Consider the following 25649-nt stretch of genomic DNA (forward strand, 5'->3'; position numbering starts at 1 on the left):
CCAAACAGATACGCACAGTATACTGTGGGTAACATCACAACCCAAGTGGGTCTATTGACTGTTTTGTTAATGTTTCACTGTTAAATAATTTTATATTAATTAACTCCCACTAATTACATTTTGCTACTGTTTGATCAATCTGCAGTTAATATGCTAAAACCTCACCAATTTACCCCTATTTGTTGAAAAAGGTGCTTAACTTCTCAATCTGCCTTTCACCTGGTGCATAGATAGATGACTATCTGTCACTTAGACTACTGTGTCAGTCACTGAAAGAAAAGTAAAAAAAGATAATTATCTCTTCATGGTTTTCAGATTGAAATAGCAAAGCAAACATTATGCAGCATGCTACAATTTAAAGAGAGAGAGAAAGACAGATTAATGTTCTATATATGTCTTCAATGGCAATATGGAAGAATAATGATCAATTAGTATCAGGTATTGTGTTGGATTGGATGAGAAATGTCCCATACGCTCATTAATTCAATCATGTTGATCCCCAGTGGGTGATACTGCTTTGGAAGGTCATGGACCCTTTAGGAGGTGAAGCCTTGCCAGAGCGAGTATTTACTGGGGATGGGCTGAGAGGGTGTCTAGCATCGCCCCACTGTTCTATGATTCCTCTTTCTATGATTTTAGTGTGATGATGAAATGTTATCAGCCAGCTCCCTGCTTCTCCTGCCAAGTCTTACTGTTGCTCTGCCTTCCTTGTCATGATGGACAGTAGCCCTCTCCTGCAAATGCGAACTAAGATCAACCCTTTTCTCCTCTCACTTCCTTTTTGTCAGGTTATTTACTCACAGCAATAGTAAGGGCCCTTACTACTTGTGAGACCCTGAAAACAATTGAGATTCTCTGTGTTTCTATTGTTCACCATGTGGAAAGTGAACTAATAGAAAAATAGTACCTGCTATGGTTAGAAGAAATAAGACCTAAAGGCATCGTGCTTCGTTTAATTAGTAAATACAAATAACTAGTGACTATAGCTAGTGTGTACTAGTTTCATAGGAATGTTGACATGATTTGTGGTTTGTCAGAGCCTTAATGAAGTAATAAAATGACATGTTCCAGTTATACGAGAATATTACTTAATAGTATATGAGAAGATGAGAAAGATAGCACATAGCAAAAACTGAGCACTACAAATATGAGAAGTAAAAGAATGGAGGGGATATGGTAGAGGGAGAGCATCTGAACCAAGGGAGGGGAAATAGTAGATATAACAAAGAGGAGGAATAGGGAGAGAAAATGATGGAACAAGAGGAGGCAGGGACCCAGGGAGGGAAGGAGGCAGAGAAAGAAAGGATGAACATCGCAGGCCATGAGGGAATGAAAAGGCAGTGTGGTTTTAAAACAATGCAGAAAAAAGAAGTGAACATTTGACATCCTCGTTGATGGAGAGTAGTGTGGCAGGAGTAACGGTTTGGTGTATGTTGCAAAATCTTGGGAAATGAGGAATGAGGCCAGATGAGAGCATAGCCCAGTGGACCCTGAAAGCTGAGAAGGCATATAATCATGAAAAGGCATATAATCATGAAAAGGCATATAATCAAATAGCTACTGAAAGAATTGTTGAGGAAGACTTTTAAAAAGCACTGACATGGGACATCATGATGAGAGATTTACTATTTTTGAGAAGGATCACTGAACTATGTAGAGGTAGAAAGACTCTTACTTTTCAGTCACCTTGACTACATTGAAAGTTCCATGCCAAAGTCAACTACTCAGTGAGTTCCTGTCTGAAATAAGCCAAACTCAACTAAACCAAACCAAACCAAACCAAACCAAACAAAAATGGGGGATAGCAGGATAAGAAGATGGATCACTCTGAGCCACAGAGCTTTAGTAGCAATCTGCCCTCCATTTTAATTTAGTTGCATTATCGTTATTTCTCTCTCATGGTGTGGTATAGCAAATTCTCCTCAGTCAAAAGAGTGATGGAACTTCAGGCTCAGAAAGAGAGGGAGGTGAAACACTTCATCCTTCTAGGAAGCTCATTAAGAGTTCAAAAGGAAGCCGGGCAGTGGTGGCGCACGCCTTTAATCCCAGCACTCGGGAGGCAGAGCCAGGCGGATCTCTGTGAGTTCGAGGCCAGCCTGGGCTACCAAGTGAGTCCCAGGAAAGGCGCAAAGCTACACAGAGAAACCCTGTCTCGAAAAACCAAAAAAAAAAAAAAAAAAAAAGAGTTCAAAAGGAAAGCTTGGTAAGACTCAGGAAGGAAATAGCTACAAAGATCCAGGCAATCCCTGAAATGGGTCAGATCTTCTAAGACCCTCCTTCTCCAAGATTCTATAAGCAACAGGACTGTTGAGGGGTTCAGATGAGCCAAGCTGCCTGACAGAGGCAGAGACCAGCAGAAATACCTGGAAGAGATTCTCTCTTGGCTTGGCTACAAGCCATGTAGCAAGTTCCAGGGTCCCAGCTTTTGTAAGCTGTTGTCTAGGCTGGAGCAGAGTTTCAGTGGTGTTGCTGTTTCTGAGTCATCCCCACTCATGTAAGCACCCCTCACTCATACTCCCCAAAGTAACCCAAATAAACTCAGGGGTTCACCTCGTTGGGACTTTAGTGATGTCCTTATTTGGTCTGTGGTTAATTTTTTTATATGTAGGGTGAGTAGGTGTTTGCTCAGCTCTTCCTAAGAGTAGCATCACAAACCCAGATCTATAGTAGCAGGTGGAGAAAGAAGAGAACTTTTGCCTAGTGAATCAGTTACTAGGGCAGATGGAGGCATCAGTTGCAAGTTTATCTAACCACAATTCATGGCCTTCTTAAACTGCTTTCATGGGAAAGATCTGAGAACTGCAAATGGTCTTCTGTAATATACCAACTGGAATACATTACTTCCGCTCACAGTTTACGATCCACAGGTCATCTAACATCCATGCAAATAGCTCAATGTTTAAGTAGTTCATCAGAGCAAACTGAATATTTACCAAAAACACTGTTTATTACATGAGATATAGCAAACATCTGGAATTTTCACTTATTTATTTATTTGAAAAGAGCATACTGAGCAACAAATATGAAGAGGGGCACACAATTTAAATAGCAAACAATACACATCCTGTACTCAAGGCATTTCAAAGCCTATTGAGATATTAACCAAAGAGCCTAGGACTAAGCATTCCTAGAAAAAGGGAGTGAATATTGGGATAAAATGGAAGAGCAGTTCCTGCATATTTGTGTGAGCAACCCTTCATTCTCCTATCCTACCAACGTGCCCCAAGGCATGCCTCTGGCCCCTTTCTCTTCCCCATGCCTGCTTCTCTCTAGACCTTTATTTCCTTTCTCTTTTCTGAGAGATTTCAACTGCTCTATCTTCCAGTTTTTGTCTGCTGTGACCATGCCCTACCTGGAGTCCCAGAGATTTTGTATCTAAATAATGGCCATTTCTCACTGTCTTAAGGCACAGAGAGCTATAACAGCTCTCTCCAATATTTTAGGGGGCTTGGCCCAAGACTCCTGACTAAAACTTACTAAAACCTACTTCTACACCATTGTTCTGTGTCCCAGTTTCCTTTCTATTGCTGTGATAAAATACCCTGACAAGAATCAAACTAAGGGCCAACGGGTTTATTTTAGCTAACAATTCCTGGGCAGCTAAAATAATTCCAGTCTATCATTGCCAGGATGTCAAGGAATCAGGAACTTGAAACACCTAGTTGCATCAAATTCACAGTCAAGAACAGAGGGAAAATGAATGCATATATACCTACAATTTGTGTGTGTGTGTGTGTGTGTGTGTGTGTGTGTGTGTATTATATGTATATACATACATCCAGGCCCTAAAACCAGGAAATGGTGGCCCTCACTTTAAGGCTGGATCATCACATATAAATTAGCACAATCAAGGCAGTTAGGCTAACTCAGCCTGGAAAATTCCTTATTGAGAATCTCTTTCCAGATATATCAATATGACAACTAAAACTAGCCATCACACAGGAGAATGGATTTTGTTCCCAGGAGACTGAGCCTTTGAGGAAGTGAAGCTGAAGAGACTCTCACCGTGGCACCTAATCCCACTTCACAGTTGTTCTTATAAATGGATTACAACAGAGAAATGAAGACATAAGGAAAGGGGTTGTCACACTCACACTCACGGATGGGCAGTAGAAAAGGCAGAAGAGGATGGCTCTTTTCAAGCCAAAGAGAGGTGGTCTCAAATAAATCCAACCATGCTACACCCTGATGGTACATAAATCTGCCCTTCAGAAAGAGGAAAAAAATAAGCTAATTTTCTCCTGTGTAAGCCGGCCTATGACCCTGGTGTCGTATCTGTTTCCGTATTGTAGGGTTTCCCTGTATCAATGCACTAACTCCATGGTAAAATGCCGAAATCTGCTCAGTTTTTCAATCTACCACTAAGAATCTTGATTAATAGTACAGATTAAATATTCTTGTGTATTTTTAATTATCTTATAAACAGTATCTCCCCTCTTGCTCTCCAAGGACTGATAACACACATACACATGAATCGTTATGAATCAGAAGTATAATTCACAGGATGCTTTTTGTCTTTTGAACTCATGTTAATTCCATAAGGCATGAGACAACATTTTGTGGTGAACTGAATTCCACATTCAACAGATTTTGTTTATTTCCCTGAAATATATACACCATCCCTGCTTTATTATTATGTAAATCACATATTATTCATGCTTATTCTACTAGGCTGCATGGGGTGCATTACTTTTGTATCCCCGAGTTTGACACACAAACAAGTGTTAACTAAATAATGTGCTTTTGTCAAGAGTCTACCATGCAGAACAGAGGACAGTGGAAAGTGTATGTAGTGGATCCACAGAGTAAGGGCAGTAGGAGGGGAGAAAATAATGGCCAAGGACAAGACCTTGTTCAATTGTAAGATATCCCTGTTGTTAATTATGATATATGGCTCCTTAGAGAATTATACACAAAAATGGGATGATTTCCAAATCAAAAAGGAGGTACAAGTAGAGTATTTATGAGAAAATGGCACAGAAAGCTAATAGCCAGACACTCTGAAAAGGTCAATGCAGAGAACCCTGAAAGCAATAAAGCCATTGGTCCAGTGGATCAATAACCCTACTTACTGAATTGCTAGAGAATTACAGGATTTGTCCAACATGGGAGCCACTGGAGGCTTTAGAAATGCAGTTTCACCAGAGTGTGAGAAAAACCAAATTATAGAGCTTAAGAGGATTTGTGAACTGGTGGTAAGATGCACACACTGGCTGAAAAAGACCCAACTAAGAATGGTCAGGCTGTCATGTGATATTTGACCGAGTCTTGGATGACTCCGAGCCAAGTCAGATTACAATTAAAGTTTTGTTCTATTTCAACTTATATTACAATAAAAATGATTTCTTTTTTTTCTATGAGACTAAGACATGATTATTCAATAATACCCAGTTTTCTCATCCCAGAACCACAAAGATAGCATCACATTGATGATCATTATTAATTGTATCATACAGGTGGAACGTTGAGTTAGACTTTTCACTTCTCTGACTCAACATAGCAGAGAAAATGCCTGATATACTAGCAACAGACTGGCTCTTCTCCAGAATCTTGGAAATGGCCTGTGTGAGTGCTTATGTGAGCAGATAGCATGTGTCCTGAGTACAGCAGGTGGTCTTCTGTTTATCAGAAACCAATTTTCTACTCTGTCTCTTTTTATCTTTGTCTTCCAGCCCTTGCATGTTGAGAGTAAGAGAATTGGTTACTGCAGTATTCAGAAGCCACTGAAGTATTCCAGATATGAGCTTGGAGTAGAAAAATGTAAATACTATATACACGAAACTGATTGCTAGGAAAATATTATAGAAACCAAAAAAGAGAGAGAAATAGCCATGTGCTTTCAGATTTTAAAACTCTGTCTTGGGGATAGAAGGACATACAAGATCCCTCACCATCAGAAAAGAATATACAAAACAGCAAGCCTGGCCATTAGCTAACATGCATAATGTAACATAAGAAGAATGTTAATTATAGTCTCCAATTTTCTACTTGCTCTATTTGTTAAGTAAATTCACAATTCTTACTCTCAAGAACTGTTCTTTACCTCATCTGTGTTATTAATACTTGCCTAGATATGGAGTAATAGATGATATGGCTACTGTGGAATAACTGATCAACACATTTCTAATGCATTGAACACATATCCCGTTGATAAGATGAGAAGGGGTAAGTTAAGCTGGTACCAACCCTAGAAGCTTCATCCCTACTGGCTAGCTTTTGCGATGCCAGAAGGTATCATGCACATTCATGCTACTAGGAAAGAAAAATAACCAACAGTCTGACCCAACTGTCAACCCTGTGCACTACAGTGACCGGCCTTCCAAAATAGGGCCACTGGTTCAAGAAGGGCACAAATATTATAAGAGAACCAACCACTTTTAAAAAAACGTTTGTTTTATTTAATAACATTTTTCCACTTATTTTACATACTTACTACAGTTTCTCCTCCCTCCTCTCCTCCTGTCTCCCCCACCCACCTCCTATCTAACCCCCTCCCCATCCACTCCTCCTCTGTCTCCATTCAGAAAGAAGCAGGCCTCCTATGGGCTTGAACAAAGCATGGCACATTAAGTTGAGGAAGGACCCAGTTCCTCCCCCTGCATCAAGGCTGGATGAGGTAATTCAGCATGGGGAAAAGGTTCTCAAAAGTCTGCTAAGTACCAGAGACAGATCCTGATCTCACAGCTATGAGTCTTACAAACAGACCAAGCTACACAACTGTCACACACATGCAGAGAGTCTAGGTCAGTCCCATGCAGGCTCCCTAACTGTTGGTTCAGAGTCCATGAGCTCCCAAGAGCTCAGGTCAGCTGTCTCTGTGGATTTCCCTATCATGACCTTGACCCCCCTGTCTCCTACAATCCCTTTTCCTTTCTTCAACTGGACTCCCAGAGCTTGTCCCAGTGCTTGGCTGTGGATCTCTGTATCTGCTTCCATCAGTTACTGGATAAAGGTTCTCTGATGACAATCAGGGTAGTCACCAATCTGATTACAGGAGAAGGCCAGCTCAGGCACCCTCTCCACTATTGCTAGGGGTCTTAGCTGGGGTCATCCTTGTGGATTCCTGGGAACTTCCCTAGCACCAGGTTTCTCCCTAACCCTGAAATGGTCCCCCCCAGCCCTACCCAGATATCTCTTTTATTACTCTTCCCCTCCATCTGGCTCTCAACTTGACTCTTACTCCCAGCCTGCCCAACCCACTCCCTCAAGTTCCCATCCTCTTCTCCCCGGCCCCAGTTTACCCAGGAGATCTCTTCTATTTCCCCTTCCCAGGCAAATCCATGTGTCCCTCTTTGTGCCCTCCTTGCTATCTAGCCTCTCTGGAGCTATGGATTGCAGGTTGAACTAACCACTTTTTAATTGGATTTAAAGCCTGCTCCAGAAAATGGAACTCATGCCTAATACCATTAACTCGGTCAAAACTCTAGTGGCTGGCTAGGTCATTGGACCTAGGGGAGAACCTTAGACAATTAGTCCACTCAATGAACATAGTAGCCAACAATCCCTCAAGTTCTTATCTTTATACCCATAAATCAGTGCATCTCCCAAACTCTCACCAAAGTAGCTATTTATTACAGTAGACAGCAATTAATACAGAGACCCCACAGCTGGTCAACCTTTAGACAACTACAGACTGTGAAGTGCCCAGCTCTAAATGGGACAATTAGAACATACCTCCTGCCCTTAAGAGTCAAGGATAATTGCAAAGGAGCAGGCAGAAAAAAATTGTAAGAGCCCAAGGTAATAGATGACTGCAGCTAAGTAGTATTTGCTGATCATGATGGTGGGGTTGCGCACATGCACTCACAGGAGCTGGGACTGTACTCGCAAGACCTGCAGAAGATCAAGCCAGACCAAGTCCACCATGGATGAAGGGGTGGGGGACTCATGAAGCAGCATCTGTAGTTGAGAAAGTACTTGCCATAGATAGCTGTTGGGGGATTGAGAATCATTTTTTTTCCAGGGATATAGCTCCTGTGAGGTTACCCGCACTCTGGTAGATAGTCCTACATCTAGGCATATACAGACATCACTAAGTAGACTTAGATGGTTTAAAACAAACAAAAAGATCAGAGCACATGAAGTAAGGAGGGAAAAATGTTGGGAGAGGGGCAATGGAGGACTTGGAGGGATAAGAAAGGGGATTAAATTGGATCAAAACATATATGCATGTATGAAATTCTCAAACAAAAAGACTTAAAATTTTAAAAATAAATATGAATATAAAATTTTAAAAAATATTTAATACATTTTTACTAGAAGCATTTATATATTTCAATAATACTAGAATATTCCATTTAGGAAAAAATTATTTATTAAATAAATGCTCCATTTACCTTTTACTTAATTAAGAGAATACATAAAAATAAGTCAAAGTCCAGAAAATTTATCATCTTTTATTTATTAATTTATCTGTCTAGCAATGAATAAATAAATAAAAGATGATAAATTATGTTTCCCCTTCCACCTTCCCTGAAACTTCTCCTATATATAAATCTGTTGTCAACTATTGTAAGGCATTCATTAAACCAGGTAATAATCAGTGGCAAAAGTTATCTTTGAATCTGACTTTTTCTTTTATTCTTTATGAATGTCACTACTGCACTCCTTGAACGTTGCATCTATACACAGACCCCTGGATAAGCATTGCCTCAATATGTCCCTACCCCATGTTCAGTAAAATGCTTCTGTGTGTTCTCCATGGCATACTCACTACTGATATCACGCATGGGGGTAATTCATTCTTATGACTTTGCATGGAAATTTGACAAAAAAAAATCTATAGAATCTTGTTTTAGTCACATATACCTCAGGGGGAATAAACAACAACAAAACAAAGGGCCATTGATTCTTGAAAAGAGTGAGAGGTGGACAGAATGAAAAGTCTGACTGGAAGCACAGCCAAGGAATGAGAATTTTCCTGGAGCATAAGCACAGAGGGGATACTGAGGCACACTTTCAGCTAAATACTTCCTGCAAAGCACTATCAAACAACTGCAGAGCTCAAGGACCTGCATTCTTTCTTGTATCATCGGGCCACCAAGTCGGTCTCTTCCTAAAATTGAGTCACTCACCTCTAGAAGTGAGCTGGGAAGGCTACAGAGACTGAGCCAGACAGTTGACTTGAAGCCTTTAAGAGTTAGCCTTGCCATTGGCCAGCAGAGAAAGGTGCACTGCTCCACTGTCCTTCAAGGACTTATCTACACAATAACCAACATTGGCCCCATAACAGAGACTGCACAAGTCCCTTGAGAAAAGAGCAAGAGCTGTAATGAGCTTAGGAACAAAATCCATTGATAGCATTATGCTTTAAACATGGGTGGCTTCATCTCATTACACAAATTGCCTCACTAAAGTGTGTGATTTGTGAATGTATAACGTGAGAAATGGCTTGTCTGCTCAATATGACTGTTAAATATGAATAAGAATAGAATGTTTTATGAAATAAATATGGGCACACTGATTTGTTACTGAGAGCTCAATTAAAATGTGTTCCTTCAATATACTTGAATGCCTCTTAAATTGTATTTTTAAAATTCCAAGCAGCTGTTTACTTATTACTACTTTTTAAAATTCATTTTTTTAGACTGGGTATTTAAATTTTCCATTAAAGGAAAAAGTGTGAACATTTAATTTAGATGTACTTGACATAAACAGAGTGCTAATTAGTGGGACCACTCCAGGGTAAATCTTCTGATTTTATGAATAAACATTATAGGTTGTTCTTCAATCCCAAAAGATATTCACCTCCATAAATACTGAGGACCAAGGGTAACTTAATGTGTGAACAACTTGAACACATTTGGAAAATGTCAAACTAACTCATTTATCTTCAGGCATGTCAACTTAGCTAGGCAGAGTACAAAGGAATTTCACACTCTTGGTTACTACTGAGACCAACCAGGTAACAAGTCAAGAAGGAAGAGGCTGCTACAGGGTTTATGTTCCCACTATGCTGAATAAACATCAAATAAAAACAACAGGAAGTTAAAGAAATAAACACATTCATAGGTATTAAAATTCCAAGAGGAAATTTACCTATATTTTCTCTTTCACTTACACATGTGTGTGTATGTGCCAAATATGTAAATAGATGCATCTTATATAAGTATACCATACATATATATCTCACATTTATGTATCTATATAATATCCTAATTCTCACTGTGTGGTATTTAAAACTGATAACTCAAACAAAAAAATACATTAACCCAAGCATATCTTGGTCACTGCAAACCTAATGTAATGAATCCTTTGAAAGATACTGAAGGTGACTTATTTATTTTTAGTAAACTGAATTGCTATTATGGAATGACTTAAGTCAATTACCAAGCCTTTGACATGTTCTATTTTGAAACAAAATCTCAAGGCATCGAATAAAGCAATGTGCAGTGGTGTCCCCAGCCCTCCAACCACTTAGAGCTTTTCCAATGGTCGGTTACAGATTTTTGACTCATGGAAGAATGTGCTGTGCGTTATATTGCTGGCTTTATCAGAGACTACTATTTGTGTTCATTCAAAGGCATTAGTGGAATTTAATGTTTTTCAAAGCAATTTAGCACTCCCTTAGTAAGTATTCAAATGGAGGTTTTATGTGGGGTTTTCTACACACTGCAATCTTTACAGAGAATCAAACACATCTACAGCCACTTTTGTAAGCTCATCCACTTAAGTTCCTACAAAGAGCTTCAGACCTTTGAAAATAACTAGAAATCAATATTCATTACGGGAGAGAAGGCTTGTTTAAGTATCAAGATCAGAGTAAAAGGCAGACTTACCATCATCATACTGGCCCCAGCTGACTGCCAAGAGCGAGGCAATGATGATCCCATGGGGTAAACACTTCCATAGAGCGAGCTGCGGGAACATCTTCTGTCAAATTTCACTCAAGGCTGATCTGAAATAACAGGAAGCAGGAAAACACATTTGACAAGTTCATTATCAGCAATAGGAAAACAAAACTGCCAGGGCACAGAGAAGTCTTAATGACTTTATAGTTAATTACCTGTATCACACCATCCATTATCAAGTAACACTCGTGGCTAACACACTGGAACCCTTCAAAGACATGAATTTGCACAGAAGTTGCCTCTTATTTGATTGGCAAGCAAGATGGCCGGAAAGTCAGCACACTGATAACATTAAAAGCATGACATCTTGAAATCTGAGACACGGAGAAGGGCTAAATGAAATCCTAATCAGTCTACCTCAGTAAATACATGGTTTTTCACAGTGTAATTCAACAATATAATATACCTTTCTTTAAGACAACTTGTCAATTGTTCGTTTTACAACTGAGAATTTTAATGAAAATGAACCATAAGGAATTACATGGCAAAAAAAACATCATGAAAAATGGTCATTCCTTTCTGGTACAGTAATTGGAGACTTTCTTAAATATGCCAAGACAAACTTAGAAAAAGCCAGTAATTTTTATTGCATTGTCTTTCTAAGAATTTAGGAGCATTTTAATTCCTATGTTTTAGTTTCCAGTGCCCCAGCAAGTTTGAAAGAAAAAGATTGATGTATTGAGAAATCAGTAGTTAGTTAATACACTGAAAATATTTTTAAAAGAATGATGTACTGAATTTCCTTCTAAATTGAGAAAATTATCCACACCAGATTACGCAGACTGAAACGTTATAGTCTGTAGCCAAGTGGAAATCTGAACTCAGCTTCTTGGATTCACAGGTTTTAGACTGAAATGTTACCAAGGACAGGAAACAGAGGGACTCAGTGAGTCAGGTCCTTGGAACAGACTGGGGAAAGTGTGGTTAACTAGGGGCAGGGGCAGGGGCAGGCTTGTCTAAAGAGACCAGCTGGTGCTCAGCCTCTCAGGAAGGCTGTTGTGTGAGGATGTACACCAGGCCTAGGATCTCCTCTGATGGCACAGAGTTGGGATGGCCTCTTAATCCACTTGACAGAGTTGAATGTTTCAACAGCTCAGATGGGGTATGAGGTCCTGCAATACGCACAGCCCCTAGGATTCTCCTCACTAGAACAGCTTAGATAGGCCTAAGCAGAGGGCACACAATTTTATGCTATTTTATAGTGTCTATATTTCATTGACATGTGTCTTATGGTATTGATTTTTTTTACCATACTGTATCACATAGAGCTTATTGAAATATGTTAAAGAGACATCAAAGTGTTCTGCTAGTATGTGCAGTGCTACACTGGGTCAGAGACATTTTCTTATTTTTGTTTTCCATAAGAGGGAATAGGAGCTTCACTTTACATGGACTATTTATATATTTCTTGGCTGTGCTATAGAGGAATGAGATAAAAGGATATGGATTTTATTTTAATCTGAGTTCATCAACCAGTTACAGGGCTTTGAAGAAACTAAATAAAAGCTGCCGCGTTCACTAAAATTAAACAGCAATAACACACTCCCTATCTAATTGTTCTAAGCACTGAACCATTAGGCAAGCATAAATGCAAGCTCAGGACAGTGACTCACTTGGCATGAGAATCATCATGTCAGCTATGAATCTCTGCCACTCTGCATCTGGACTTGTGCATCATGGTGTGGCTCATGTGTTGCTTCCATGTATCATTAGAAATGCATTATTGCTATCTTCCTCACCCCCTGAAAGGGCGAGGGGCTCAGGACACATCTTTGCTACAAACCCCAGCTTGCAGGATGGTACAGGAATGAGAAGTCCATGGAGTTTGAACTGGAGTCTATCTATGGTCATTCCATCCCAGAGAAGTTTTGGGTAATTTCCCAGAGGAAAAACCAACAACAACAAACAAACAAAGAAATAAACAAACTGTCTTAGGCTTCAAGGGAGTCACAAACCTAGAGTAGAACTCTTCCACACTCTGCAGCCATTCCTCCCTTTCTTGGTATTCTAGGGATTTCTTGTCATGTTGGAAGATAATGGTGCTAACACGTCTTTTTCAGACACGACAACATTCCAAAGAAAGCAAGCAAAAATGATGTTAATAATTAAAAGCACAAGCTAAAAACAGGGCTGGGGATGACCTCAACAGCTGAGCACTTACATCGCATGGCCAATATCCTGGGTTCCATCTCCAGGAATGAAAAGAATTAAGGGAATAAACAAACACTCAAAACTGATGAATGAGCGAGAAGATACTGCAACAATATCCATAAGAAACAATGGAAGTAAAAGCAGCATCTTGCCCAGGCCAGAAAGACATAGTTGTTGCCTTCCTTTGTGGGTCCCAATTCTGCCCATGTGACTTCTCTGTTCCTTTGTTAACTCTGAGTTTGTTACTCTTTAGGATGATATTATATTGTTTTATGTCTGACTCAAACCAATTTACTTTCACTTAAAAGCTTTCAAGATGAAAACGACCTTACAGGTCATCACTTTAAAATCATCCCAGCTATTGGTCCTGTTGTGCTTCCAGAAATAGCCCCCTTTGACATGTGACCCTCTACGGGCTTATGACAGGGTGTCTTACACTTTAGAAAATATCACACTAAATCATGCATACTTGACAGAGAAGATAGACTGCCATCTGCCTGGAAGATGTCTGGTTGTTTCTGAATAAAGAAAATGCAACACCTCTGTGCTTTCATTATTTCCTTCCTTGCTTTCTACTTGCTTTAACTCTAATCTACCTGTAACAATTTCCATGTGTTGCATCCACCAACCTTTAAGAAGGCTACAACCCACCCTACAAACCTGACACCCTACAGATGGAGAAAATCTGACTCTATATAGAAACATAGTGAGAATGCCCCTTTAAAGGAGGTCTGTGATTCAAGAACTAGAGGACACTGTGTGTACCTAAAGCCATGTTGTGCCAACCAGAGGAACTGTGCCCAGCAGTGGAATCTAGCATGACACAAGCTGAAACAGATCAGGGGTTTTAGGTCAAGACTACTTCTTCAGTAGCTTTGAGGTTTTTGGAATTGCAGAAAATAACCTTCTAGAGGTGAAAACCCAGTACGCTGCTAAAGGAGTAGAACACATTTTAGTCATCACATTGAAGGGCAGGCCGGCGCCTCCAGCAAACTCGAGAGCCAGATCCTCTAGGTACAACTCTTCTCAGCACATCACTGTTCAGATATTCCTATGCCTGAGAAGTCTAAAGTATGCCAGAGTTTAAAAGGCATACAGTGAGCTTTGAAGAACTTCAATCTACTCTCTATTAAGGAGGTAATTTAATTAGTATGTTCAATCCTCTGGTGTCATTCGACTTACTTTGGCCGTCACATTCAAACCCTGTCAAAATACTGGGGATAGAAGCTTTCACAATTAGGTTTTCAATCTTACAGATGAGAGGTGGAAGCTTCATGCTTGGTGTTTGATCTTTTCCTGGGGGCCAAAATACCTTAACATAATTATTCTCTAGAGGATATATCAGTTTTGGATTTTACATCAATTGTGTTCCCTAAATAATAATAATAATAATAATAATAATAATAATAATAATAATAATAAAGTATTTGCATTATTCTACTAATCTGTAAATTCACCCAGCAAGAACTTACAGAGGGGACACTGGATACCACTTGTTGTTCTAGCAGGTAGAAAATATCAATGATGAAAATGCAATCATTTTCATGGACTATTATCTATGGATAGCACATATTAGCCAAATGAATATAAAATTCCATAGACATCATTATAAACAATGTTTAAAAGGGCACACGTGTCACAAAATGAAAGAGCCAGCATTGTCGAAAAAAAATTACAGCATCACATTATCCTTAACTTTCCATTAACAGATGAAATTAGGCTGCACATAGCATTGATAGTCGAAGGAGAACCATGTACAAAGCCTGAGTTTCCTAAGAGCCTGTCTGTGAGCCTTCTGCCGCTTGTCTACAGTTCAAGTGCAGTCTATTCATGTCTTAGAGCGAGAAAAAGGGTCTCTTTACCTTTTACTGTTTGAGTACAAATCAAAGACTCCCCCTTCAGCATTTAACCCATGCTCTTATCAAGGGTAAGAGTCATAGGAAGGGCAAGAGCAATGGAGATAGACACCAGCCGGATCCTAGAAATACACTTTCGAAAATGTGAACTGTTCTTTAAGCCATTGCTTCTCACCACTAGGAAAGGGACCCCTGCTTTTCTTGTGACACCAAATCTGGAGTGTACCATCACTAAAGTGATAGGCCATCCCACATCCACTCTCAAGAGGCAGCAGGGGAGCCCCATAGCGTAGTAGTGGGAGCCTGACCTTCAGCAGTTTGCCAGTCAAATGTCCAAGACAGAATTCTGATCTCTGACCCAGCTTTAGAAAGAGCAATACAGAAAGACCACATCGCTGTTCTGTGTTCCCAGTGAGAAGTGTCTATGACCCACATGCTAGAGTAAAGTGAACCTCCTCTCAATGAGGAGAGAACAAAATGAGAACAAAAAGCATTGCAGTGTGGCCATGTTTCACCACTGTGAATGTCCTAAACTGACTAGCGAGTTCTCTTCTAGTTCAGTTGGGAAACATCATAGTGTCTTCATTGCTCAGGCAAATAGTCCAGTCTTAAGCGTGGCCTAATTGTACGTGCTTGTCTGTCTGCCTGCCTTCTTTTTCTTTTTTTTTTTCATTTTTAAAAATTGTATTCACTTCTTAATACAATACATCCAGACTGCAGTCTCCCCTCCCTCCACTCCTCCAAGTCTCTCCCCATCTGCCCTCTCCTCCAGATCCACTTCTCCTCAGTCTCCTTCAGAAAAGAGCAGGCCTCCCAGAATTATCAACGGAACACAGCATAAGACACAGTAAGACTAGGCACAAACCCTCATGTCAAGCTGGGTGAGGCAACCCAGTAGGAGGAAAAGGATCCCAAGAGCAAGCAAAAGAGTCAGAGACACCCCCACTCCCACTGTCAGGAGTCCCACCCCCCCCAACACACAAAACCAAGCTAAACAACCATAACACATGTGCAAAGGACCTAGCACAGACCCATGCAGGTTCTGTGATTGCCACTTCAGTCTCTGTGAGCTCCTATGAGTCCTGCTTAGTTGATTCTATAGGCCATATTACCTGGAGCCCTTGACTTCTCTGGCTACTACAATCTTTCTTCCTGCTCTTTTGCAGGGTTCTCCAAGCTCTGCTTAATGTTTGGCTGTGGATTTCTCCATCTGCTCCCATCAGCTGCTGATACAGATCTATTATAATATAATGTTTAGGAAGATTCCATGCAACCCTTCTTACTAGATTACATCACCTTTTCCCTTTCTTGTTTATTTATATGTCAATTCACACTCTATACTGACCTATGCAGAACTATTCTCATAATTTTACGTATTAATACATGTTTTAACATAATCAAATGTATTATAACCATATTACATAACTCTATATAAAGTACATGTAAATGAATTATATTTCATTTATAGTTATATTATAGAAGCTGATATTACCTCATTTTTTTCATAAATTTAATTAAAATCCAAGAAGAGAATCTGTCCTGTCTCAGCTAATATGACATAAGAATGAAAAACAGTCTAGTTTTGCACTAGATGCAATGTTGACCAATCCCTAATGTTCATATGCTGGAGATTTCTCAATGAATGTGGAGGTAGTGGGGGGTGCTTGGAGTTGAGTCTAGGGTAAGGATTGATGTCACCAGTACATACCCACAGGATAAAGGAGCTGTCTTGAAAATGAGTTATTATACTATGATAGACTGCAACTGATAGTTTTATTTGGTAAATTTTATATAACCTAAGAAACACAGATAAACTATAAAAACAGTCTTCTCTTAGATCTAGTCAGTTAACAAAAAATCAATATGTGATTGTATCTTAAGGCTGAAAACACTAGGATCCTGGCCTGTTTACCACGAACTTACTGGCTCAACATTCCTATGTTTTATATTGATGTAATAGCTGTAGATGATTTATTTGCATAGTTATTTTTCTTATAGTGTAAAGTAGTGGAACCTGTGGCATTTAACCACAAATTGAGGCAAAACAATATTCTGTTGTAACTAATAGATTAAAACTAAACGGTATTCTTTAGGAATAGTTGAATGTGTATCTATTTTAGTGAGTCTATTACTTGAAAATTCTGGGCAGAGCACTTTAAAACAGAGCTTAGAACATTGAGAAAGGCAGATGAATTACTAATGAGTGAAGAACTGAACAATGGGTCATATGGAGTTTCCAGGCACCTGTTTTGCTGCCCCCAAAGAGGCAAATCCTATATGATGCCCTACCATATTATCAATAAGTAATCAGGGCTTCTAATTAACAAGTAGAAAAATATAATATAATGAGCTGCATTTTTTCAAAAGAATTTAGATTTATTTTACATGTATGAGTGCTTTGCCTGTATTTAAGTATGTGTGCCATGCATGTGCCTAGTGGTCACAGAAAACCTGAGTGCATTGAATCTCCTGGAATTGGAGTTATAGAGGATTTTGACCCATCATGTAGGTTCTAGGAACTGAACCACCAATCATGTACAAGAGCAATAAATGTTCCTTGCTGTTGAGCCATCTCTCCAGCCCCAGTGATGCCACTTTGTTGATGCAGTTATTTACATGAGTCAATGTCTAGAAATTGGAAACTGACAGGAAAGAAAGGGCGAGAAGATGATGGTAGATAAAGGGAAGGCAGACAAAAAGAAAGAGTCAGAGGGAAGGAGGGGAGAGAAGGGGAGAGAGACACAGGAAATATAGATGGATATGGGTAGATAGATAGATACATGATAGATTATGATTTTCCTGTGTGTGTATGTGTGTGTGTGCATGTGTGTGTACGTGTGTGTGGATATATAATTTAAAATAATCAATTATTTATGTAACATTTGCTAATAAGGTAGGGAAGCTACTGAGTCAGCCCTGAATAAAGTATGCTGTCTCAGAGACGTTCATAACCTACTGTTGTAACAAACACTATGATATTGCAAACTTCATAGAAAATATAAATTTGTTTGCATTACAATGCATATTTACTATGAACATATTCAACATATCCTTATATTCATTATGAAAAGATAAGCATGGAACACAACTGGAAAATAGGCATCAAATACTGACTCTAATTTAGGTTTCATGTATGACATATTTTATTGGCCATTTATTTTTGGAATCAATGAAAATATGTAAATTTTCCTCTTAATGCTAGTACACACATACTTGCAAGCCCTTTATAACCTGATAGTATTTGAATTTTAAGGTTCTTTCGTCAGGAAATTGTTAAAGATTAAGTTAATATAAACCAGAATATGCAAATACTAATTTAATATATTTTTAAACAGTGAGATTATTGGAAATTGACAATAGGTTCTTTTTATTCTGAAGAATTTTTTTCAGAGTAAAAATGAAAGACTGAGACAAAATGCAATGGAAGTTTACATTATAGTCTTTTCCCGATTAATTAGCTCTCATCATGTGTATAAAGTAGTGCTTTTCCCATAGAATCGTTGCTGAAGTTCAGAGGTTCAAGATTTAATTACCACTCCTAATGTACGCTGCCTAACTTCCAAAACTATGAAAAAAAATCTACATTTTTTTTCATGACTCAGCAAGATATTCCCCTTAGAACTAAATCATTAAAGAGTATTAACTCCATGCAAATTAAAGGCTAGAAACTTCCCTGTCTACTTTCTGAGACATGTGATGAGATCAGAGCCAGTCATTATTTGTGGATGTGAGGGGCTTCTAGGAAACCTTAAGATGTGGACGTCATTACTATGAGGCCCTTGGGTAAAGATGAATCAGATATGAGAAATGGTTTTGGAGCAGCAATTTTAATGAGGATGAGGATATACTAAAGGGAAGGATTGAAAAGCAACAAATTGCAGTCTCTTGTCCTTACCCACCCAAGCCTCCACCACCCATCTCCACAGTTAATTATGGTGCACTTTGTAACAAGACTTTAAAGAACCAGAGAATCCAGAGGTGATTGTGATGGTAGTATGTATTTGTTTGCATTTATGTATTTTTAACTTTTCCCATTTTCATGTGTAAATGTGGTATACATGTGTACATATATATTTTTGTATGTATGCTGGCACACTTATACATGTGTGCACATGCATGCAGAGTTTCAGTTAATATGGTCATCATCCCCCTCAATGGTTGTTTCCCTTTATTCATTGAGACAGGTCTCTCAGTGAAACCCAGAGCTTGCCCGTTGACTAGTCTTGATAGCCATCATGCTTGGAGATCCCTTATCTCCCCTTCCCAAGCCAGGAATAACAGTCAGGTCACCACTATTTTTCCTGGCATTTGCATGGATCTTGGGGATCCCAACTCTGGTCCTCATGTTTCTGTGGTAAGCACTTTAACTGCTGAGCAAGAACAGTTCCATAACTCCATGTGTTCTTCATTACACCTGGCTAGATGTTCACATGTGTGAATGAAAGACTAGGAAGATACTGAAAGAATCTGAGAACTCAGAAGGGCACAGACTCTGCTGAATTTCAACCAATATTAACTTTGCCCTGGGAATTCCAATCTATGATATTTATTTTTATCTTGCATTAAAAAAAGAATAAGCATCTATTACATAAATAGCTAATTCTCATAGTCATAACTGAATTATTTTTGCTTAAGTTTTCTTTATATTAATACAGTACCAATATCCCATTTGTGTATACACCTTTCACAGACCATGTCCATCCTCCTCTTCCTCCTTCGTCGTAACGGACAATGTTGACTAAAGAGCTGCTTGTATTGGTCTGATCTTGGTGCCAATTTGAAACCCTTCATCTTATGGGCTGCCAGACGACAGCCAGCTAGTTTGATTTTCAGCTCTCTCTCTGTTCAGAATCCCCATGTCATTATTATCGTGTTCCCTGTTTTCATAAGCACATACTGTGAGAACTTTTAACAGGTCTTAGTATATTTTTTTTGTCTGGGAAAATGATGTGCCTGTAAGGTGTGCACCATCTAAATGACAATATGATAAACACCCAGGATGGGTTGGGTAGAAATTCCATGTCTGTAATATGTAGACTATCTGTAAAGACAACATATGAACCTAGGATGGGATAGGTGGAAATTTCAGTGATACTTTTAGTCACTATTTTCTCAAAAAAGGTAGTTGTCAGAACTGTAACATGAATCTTAAAAGGTCTTATAATAAAAAAAAAAACAACCCAGAGCCAGATATTGGGGTGAAAGCTGAAAGATCAGAAAAGCAGAACAGCCAGCCACTAGCTCACCTCTATGAAATCCTCAGCCTCAAGAGAGTGAGTTCCTGTTTCCTCATGCCTTTTATACCTTTCTGTGTTCTGCCATATTACTTCTTGGGATTAAAGGTGTGTGCCACCACTGTCTGACCTCTATGTCTAATCTAGTGGCTGGCTCTGTCCTCTCATCTCCAGATAAGCTTCATTGGGGTATACAATATATCACCACACAGAACTGCTACATACTTATTAGAGAGAATAAAAAATATCATACAATTCACATGTACTCAGAAATTCATTCTCCTGAGTACCAAGACCCCCAGTACAAAGCCAGAATGCCCCTCAGGCAGTCCTCAGCATTCTGGTTGTTTCTTTTGCCTCCAGTGTTAATATATGCTCTAGATTTTGCAACCCTGAGGGCATGTTTAAACATGCTACCAAATCTCCAGGTTCCTCTGCTACTGAAGTGTGTTTATCCATGCCTTTTCTATGCTTTTGAGGCTTAAAGAGGATTCTAGACAATCTTTTAAACCAGCTCTTGGTAAAAATAGCTGCTTGTCTTTTTGAACAGTACTGAGATTGATAAAACTTCCCATGAGAGTCTTTACATACTAAAAGTATACATATTGGTCTTCCAGATACAAATAAGAAGGAAAAGAGAATGATTACATGATACCTCATTCCTGGAGGTTATTTTCCGATTTTACACAAACCTAATTATAAAGAAGCTTTTCCAAGTGAATATCATGATTGCCACAGACATTTTCAAGGTTATCGTGTCTGTGATCATAACATGCATGGTATGGTATTTGGAGAAAGTATACCTTTCAAAAGTTAAGTATATCTAAATATGGAAGGAAAAATACTAATATATAAAACAGAGAAAAATAAAACCTAACGGCATAGAAGCTTTTTTCTAGAAGCATTTTCATACCACTTGTACATTTTTTTCATTATTTTTAAAACCACCTACTATAAAATAAAACATGTGAAACTGTGGAAATCGCTAATACTTTGTTGGTATAAACTCAGACATTTTCGCTAGAGATTAGTGCATTAAAGAGAAAAATTTGTATTTGATGATATTGAAAGCGGTTTTATACAATAGTGGACAAGCAGCTGGCAAATGCACTTAGATCCACGAGGCATTGCTAATTAAAGCGGAAAATACTGTTGGCAGGGGTTAGCCTCTAAAAACCACTTTCCACAGAATCACACGAGACGCAGACTAATTTTAATCCTCCAAGCTAAGACTAAAATTGTATCATGCACTATCTTCTGCCCGCCAAGTAATACAGGCCTGGCGAATGCCATCCAACTGTCACATTAAGCCACTTTAAGTGTGGCTCGTGTCTGTAATTTTCTTGTAATCTCATTCTGAGTAGAGCATTCTTAAGCTACGGCAATTAGAATGGAATAAGTGTCTGGCAAGAGTGATTGGCTTGTGGAAAAATACAAACAAACAAAGTAACTAGTAAGAAAGAGAATGAAAACAGTCTGATAAGGAAAGTTTTCATTACACTCTTGTAAGGAAGTCAAATATTGCTATAAACTAAAATTATTTTTCATTGGTTATTATCAAAATACTATTTTTTTCTACAATGTTAAAGAAACAATTGTATTCTAACATGATGAACTTATGAATGCTGGTGACTGAAAGGTTTGATTCTGGGATTGCTGCACATGTTATAGGTGGAGAATGTATTTCTGACATATCTCTATGTGTCTAAGTATGTGCTATATTGGTACATGTACAAATTGCCAAGATACATTTAATCAAATACAAATAAATGAGCAGTAATTAAATGCAAAAGCATCTTTATAGATTTTGCCTGGTTTTCAGGCAAACGAAGTTACTTAGCTTTTTTGTTTGTTTCCTCTAAGGATACTGATGATGAGTTATGTGTTTCTCTGGAATTGAAACAGGGTGGGGCATGTTGTGCAAGGTGAATGAGAATGAACAGAAACCCTTATGAAAACAGGCATGAACAGACTGAAGCCCTTTAGTCAATGACTATCCACAATTTCTGAAGACAAATCTGAGGTATGTCCTTGAATACCTATATTTATTTTCATCTATCTATCTATCTATCTATCTATCTATCTATCTATCTATCTATCTGGTTTATCTGAGACAGGGTTTCTCTGTGTTGTTTTGGTGCCTGTCCTAGATCTCACTCTGTAGACCAGGCTGGCCTCTAACTCACAGAGATCTGTCTGCCTCTGCCTCCCTAGTGCTGGGATTAAAGGTTTGTGCCACCACCGCCCAGCCAAATACCTATGTTTAGATACATCTGTTCATATTTCATACACATGACATTAAATCAATTATAGAGCACTTTTTAGATACCGTCTTATTTTTTAAAATATGTTAGTAATAAAGGCCTTCATGATGTTTGCACTTTTAGTGAGAAAAGGCAAAAACACAAATGTAAAGTTGATATTATTAACTCTCATTATTATGAAGGACAATATGATGAGGAAAGGGAGCCTGGAGTCAGGAAAGGGTTCCTGCATTATTTTGCTGTTCAGGGAAAGCTGAGAAGATATCATTAGAACTGGAACATGAATAAGCCAAGGGTATTATAGAGAGTCCATAATTAGGAGACAGGGATGTACTTCTGAAGTTGCTGAGCTGGGAACATGCAATCCGTGATTGAGACATGAGGCCTGTGCAGGTGACAGGAGGGAGAAAACAGCCACTGGGAGGGGAAGCAGCTGATACAGCAGCCTGGGGGAGGAAGGTGTCACCACAGCTGGTATTATGTTGAAAAAGGAGCAGGTTTGGAGGAGAATCAAAACTCTGGCTTCGGACATTGAAGGCTGAAAGAGTTGAGTTGCTGAAATGCAGATGCCCATGGGAAGACACCACTGATTCTAGAATGGAGGAGGGGATATGAAAGTTGTCACTTATGAAATAAACATAGAACTGATAGGACTTAGCGAGTAGAAAGGAGAAATACACAAGACTTACAAATGTTTAGAGGTCACTGGGTAAACCCAGCTTAAAGGTTGAGAAGCAGGGAGAGGGAATGGCTGAAGTCAAGGGAAGGCTTTGAAGGAGAGATTCCGGTGTAACACACACTACTGGTAGGCAGAGGGTAAGAGGAACGGTGAATTCACCACTATGGACCTGTCAAAGCAGAAATCACTGGTGGCTCTAAGGAAAGTCACTTAAATGGGTAAGTCAAGACAACAACCCAGGCTGCAGTTCGAGAAAATGGAATATCTAGAGATTTCTTTGTTACTATATAAGGTACAAGTGGATGCTGCAGAGATGAGTGCCAATATCTAGTTTGGGAATTAGGCACATGCATACATGTGGTATCGGTGCTGAAGACATCTGTTACCAGTGACAAGGACTTAGGGAAGGTGAGCTCAGACAGAGCAGAAGTAGGCTGGCTTCCATGCTGAGAACAGGGCTTTAGCTTGGCAACAAGTTGTCCACACTTCATTGTTGTAGGCAGAGAATAAAGATTCACAGCTGGTGGAAGGTGGGGATGAGAAAGTTATGCTGGGAGTGTGAAGACAAGGAGAGAGCTAAGCCCTCACACAGAATTAGCATGAAGAAGAGTATTTCCTAAGTTTTCTCAATTAAATTGAAAAATAGACATCTCCTAAACGATGATGATAAATGTGAAATATGTAACTAAGGTGAAGAAACGTTGGTTACAAAATTAAACTTTAAGGGACAGTGATCTTTTCAATAGTGGAATAAGTTATCCTTCCTGTTTCTCAGTTGCACTCCGTAGTGTTGGGATGATCCTGGTAGGCACCAGGATGGTCCTGAGCATGAAATACGGTAAATAGGAAAGAGCAGGTCAGACTCTGCTCAACAGTATATGGCTTGATATGCTTAGCAACATTTAATCATTCCCTAAGAAGTGGACTTTCAGCATGAGCACCAATCTTCAGAATCCAAATCTGAATAGATGTAGACACTCAAGTAAATACTTTGTTATGTGCAGTGTTCCCTGTGGAGAGCACAGGGATGCTACCAAAAATGATGCTGTGTGGCAATGAGCATGTCTCAGTACTTTCTCTCCATCTGAGGTTTTGACATCTCTGACAAGTAAAATGTGAGCTGCTGCTCAGTGGAGATATCCTCACCCCAATTCTTGTTTCCTAACAGCTCAAGACCCACACGGAGCTTCCATGCCAAGGGCAGCATGGCTCAAACAACTCGGGAAGACAATTCCCATGAAATAACAGACATGCAGAGCAACAGCCTAACAAGGCAGGGGTGAGCTGCCCACACACAGAACACAAGCCTGAAGCTCATATCTTGACTGGCTACTAGGAGAGTTCTGAGATGGGTTCCAGTCATACTTATCAATGACAATAAAAGTAGTTAACAATTTAAAATCACATCAATTAATAAAGGGACCTTAAACTACTAAAAAAATATAATGGCCATGGAGGAACTCAGTGGTTTTAGATGTCCCTAGATGGACTCCTGTATTCTTCATAACATTTCAAAACTTAGTCTTTCCTTGAAATAACACTAAAAGTTTTTACTAAAAAGCTGGGCAGTGGTGGCACATGCCTTTATTCCCAGCACTCTGGGGGCAGAGGCAGGCAGATCTCTTTGAGTTCGAGGCCAACCTGGGCTACAGAGTGAGTTCCAGGAAAGGCACAAAGCTACACAGAGAAACCCTGTCTCGAAACACACACACACAAAATGTTCTTACTAAAAAAGTATAACCAAGCCACAAAAATGTTAAAATAAGAATTTTTGATAATGGTAACTGTTAGTAATTTATATAGATGATAGGTGGAAGATAGATTAGACTGATATGTGATGGGTTAATGATGAGTAAAATAAATAAATCAGAATTATAGATGATAGAGAATATGGAATAGATGACATACACATAAATTACAATAAAAGATATAAAATTAGTCATTTTAAAGATATATGTGATAAATAATAATACAAGGGTAATACAGAAAATTGTGTAAAAATGTTTCATCATTCATTTCATACACTAAACAGCCTTTTTTGGACTTAGTAACTGAATAAATCAACAAAGTAAAGACTTAAATAGTACATAAAGGGTTCACAGAAATTGTTAGTCTCTAAACAAACAAAAAACCCTTCACCAATGTCACTGCTTGAATGCTACATACTTTGGAATAGTATTTTCTACGTAAAATCTATATGATTCCTTGGATTCCTTCCTTTAGTGATATGTCAGACTTTACATAAAGAGGTAAATAGGAAATAAGATACTTCAAAGAGGTGAGCGAGTCATAGCCAGTATGTGTCTCACATGCTCACAAACTGGCTTCAATTTGTTAAATACTGATAACGATTAATGCTGCACATTCCCAAATCCCAAACAAGGTTAGCTTGCACAACTCTGCTAGGCTCAGAGCAGACAGCCCTATAGATACAACCCATGCCTCCTACAAAGTATTTCTCAACTAGATGGAGGTTAGCATTCAGGTGAACTGTTGAGTGCTGTAAAGGGTTATCTGGGAAGGCAGCAAAGGACTAGGTAGAGAGAACAGAATGGATAGCACTGGAGTGAGTGACAGGCTCCCAAAAGGACAAGAACAAGCTGTGGCCAAGTCAT

At 39.0% G+C, this 25649-nt stretch overlaps 1 protein-coding gene across 11 annotated transcripts in view; it reads right to left on the minus strand.

Moving 5' to 3' along the window:
- Nucleotides 1–25649, minus strand: part of Pcdh15 (protocadherin related 15) — a 1435070-nt gene that overhangs the window by 625295 nt on the left and 784126 nt on the right. For all 11 annotated transcript variants that reach the window (XR_008219809.1, XR_008219808.1, XM_052744717.1 and 8 more), the window contains one exon: nt 10779–10897. Coding sequence is in view for 9 of the 11 variants with exons in the window: in XM_052744717.1 (XP_052600677.1) it covers nt 10779–10869 (91 nt within the window). In the remaining 2 variants the exon portion in view is untranslated. The remainder of the gene's footprint in view (nt 1–10778; nt 10898–25649) is intronic.

This window comes from Peromyscus californicus, unplaced genomic scaffold (genome assembly GCF_007827085.1).
Source record: "Peromyscus californicus insignis strain IS unplaced genomic scaffold, ASM782708v3 Scaffold_19__1_contigs__length_69161282, whole genome shotgun sequence".
NCBI classification, from domain to species: domain Eukaryota; kingdom Metazoa; phylum Chordata; class Mammalia; order Rodentia; family Cricetidae; genus Peromyscus; species Peromyscus californicus.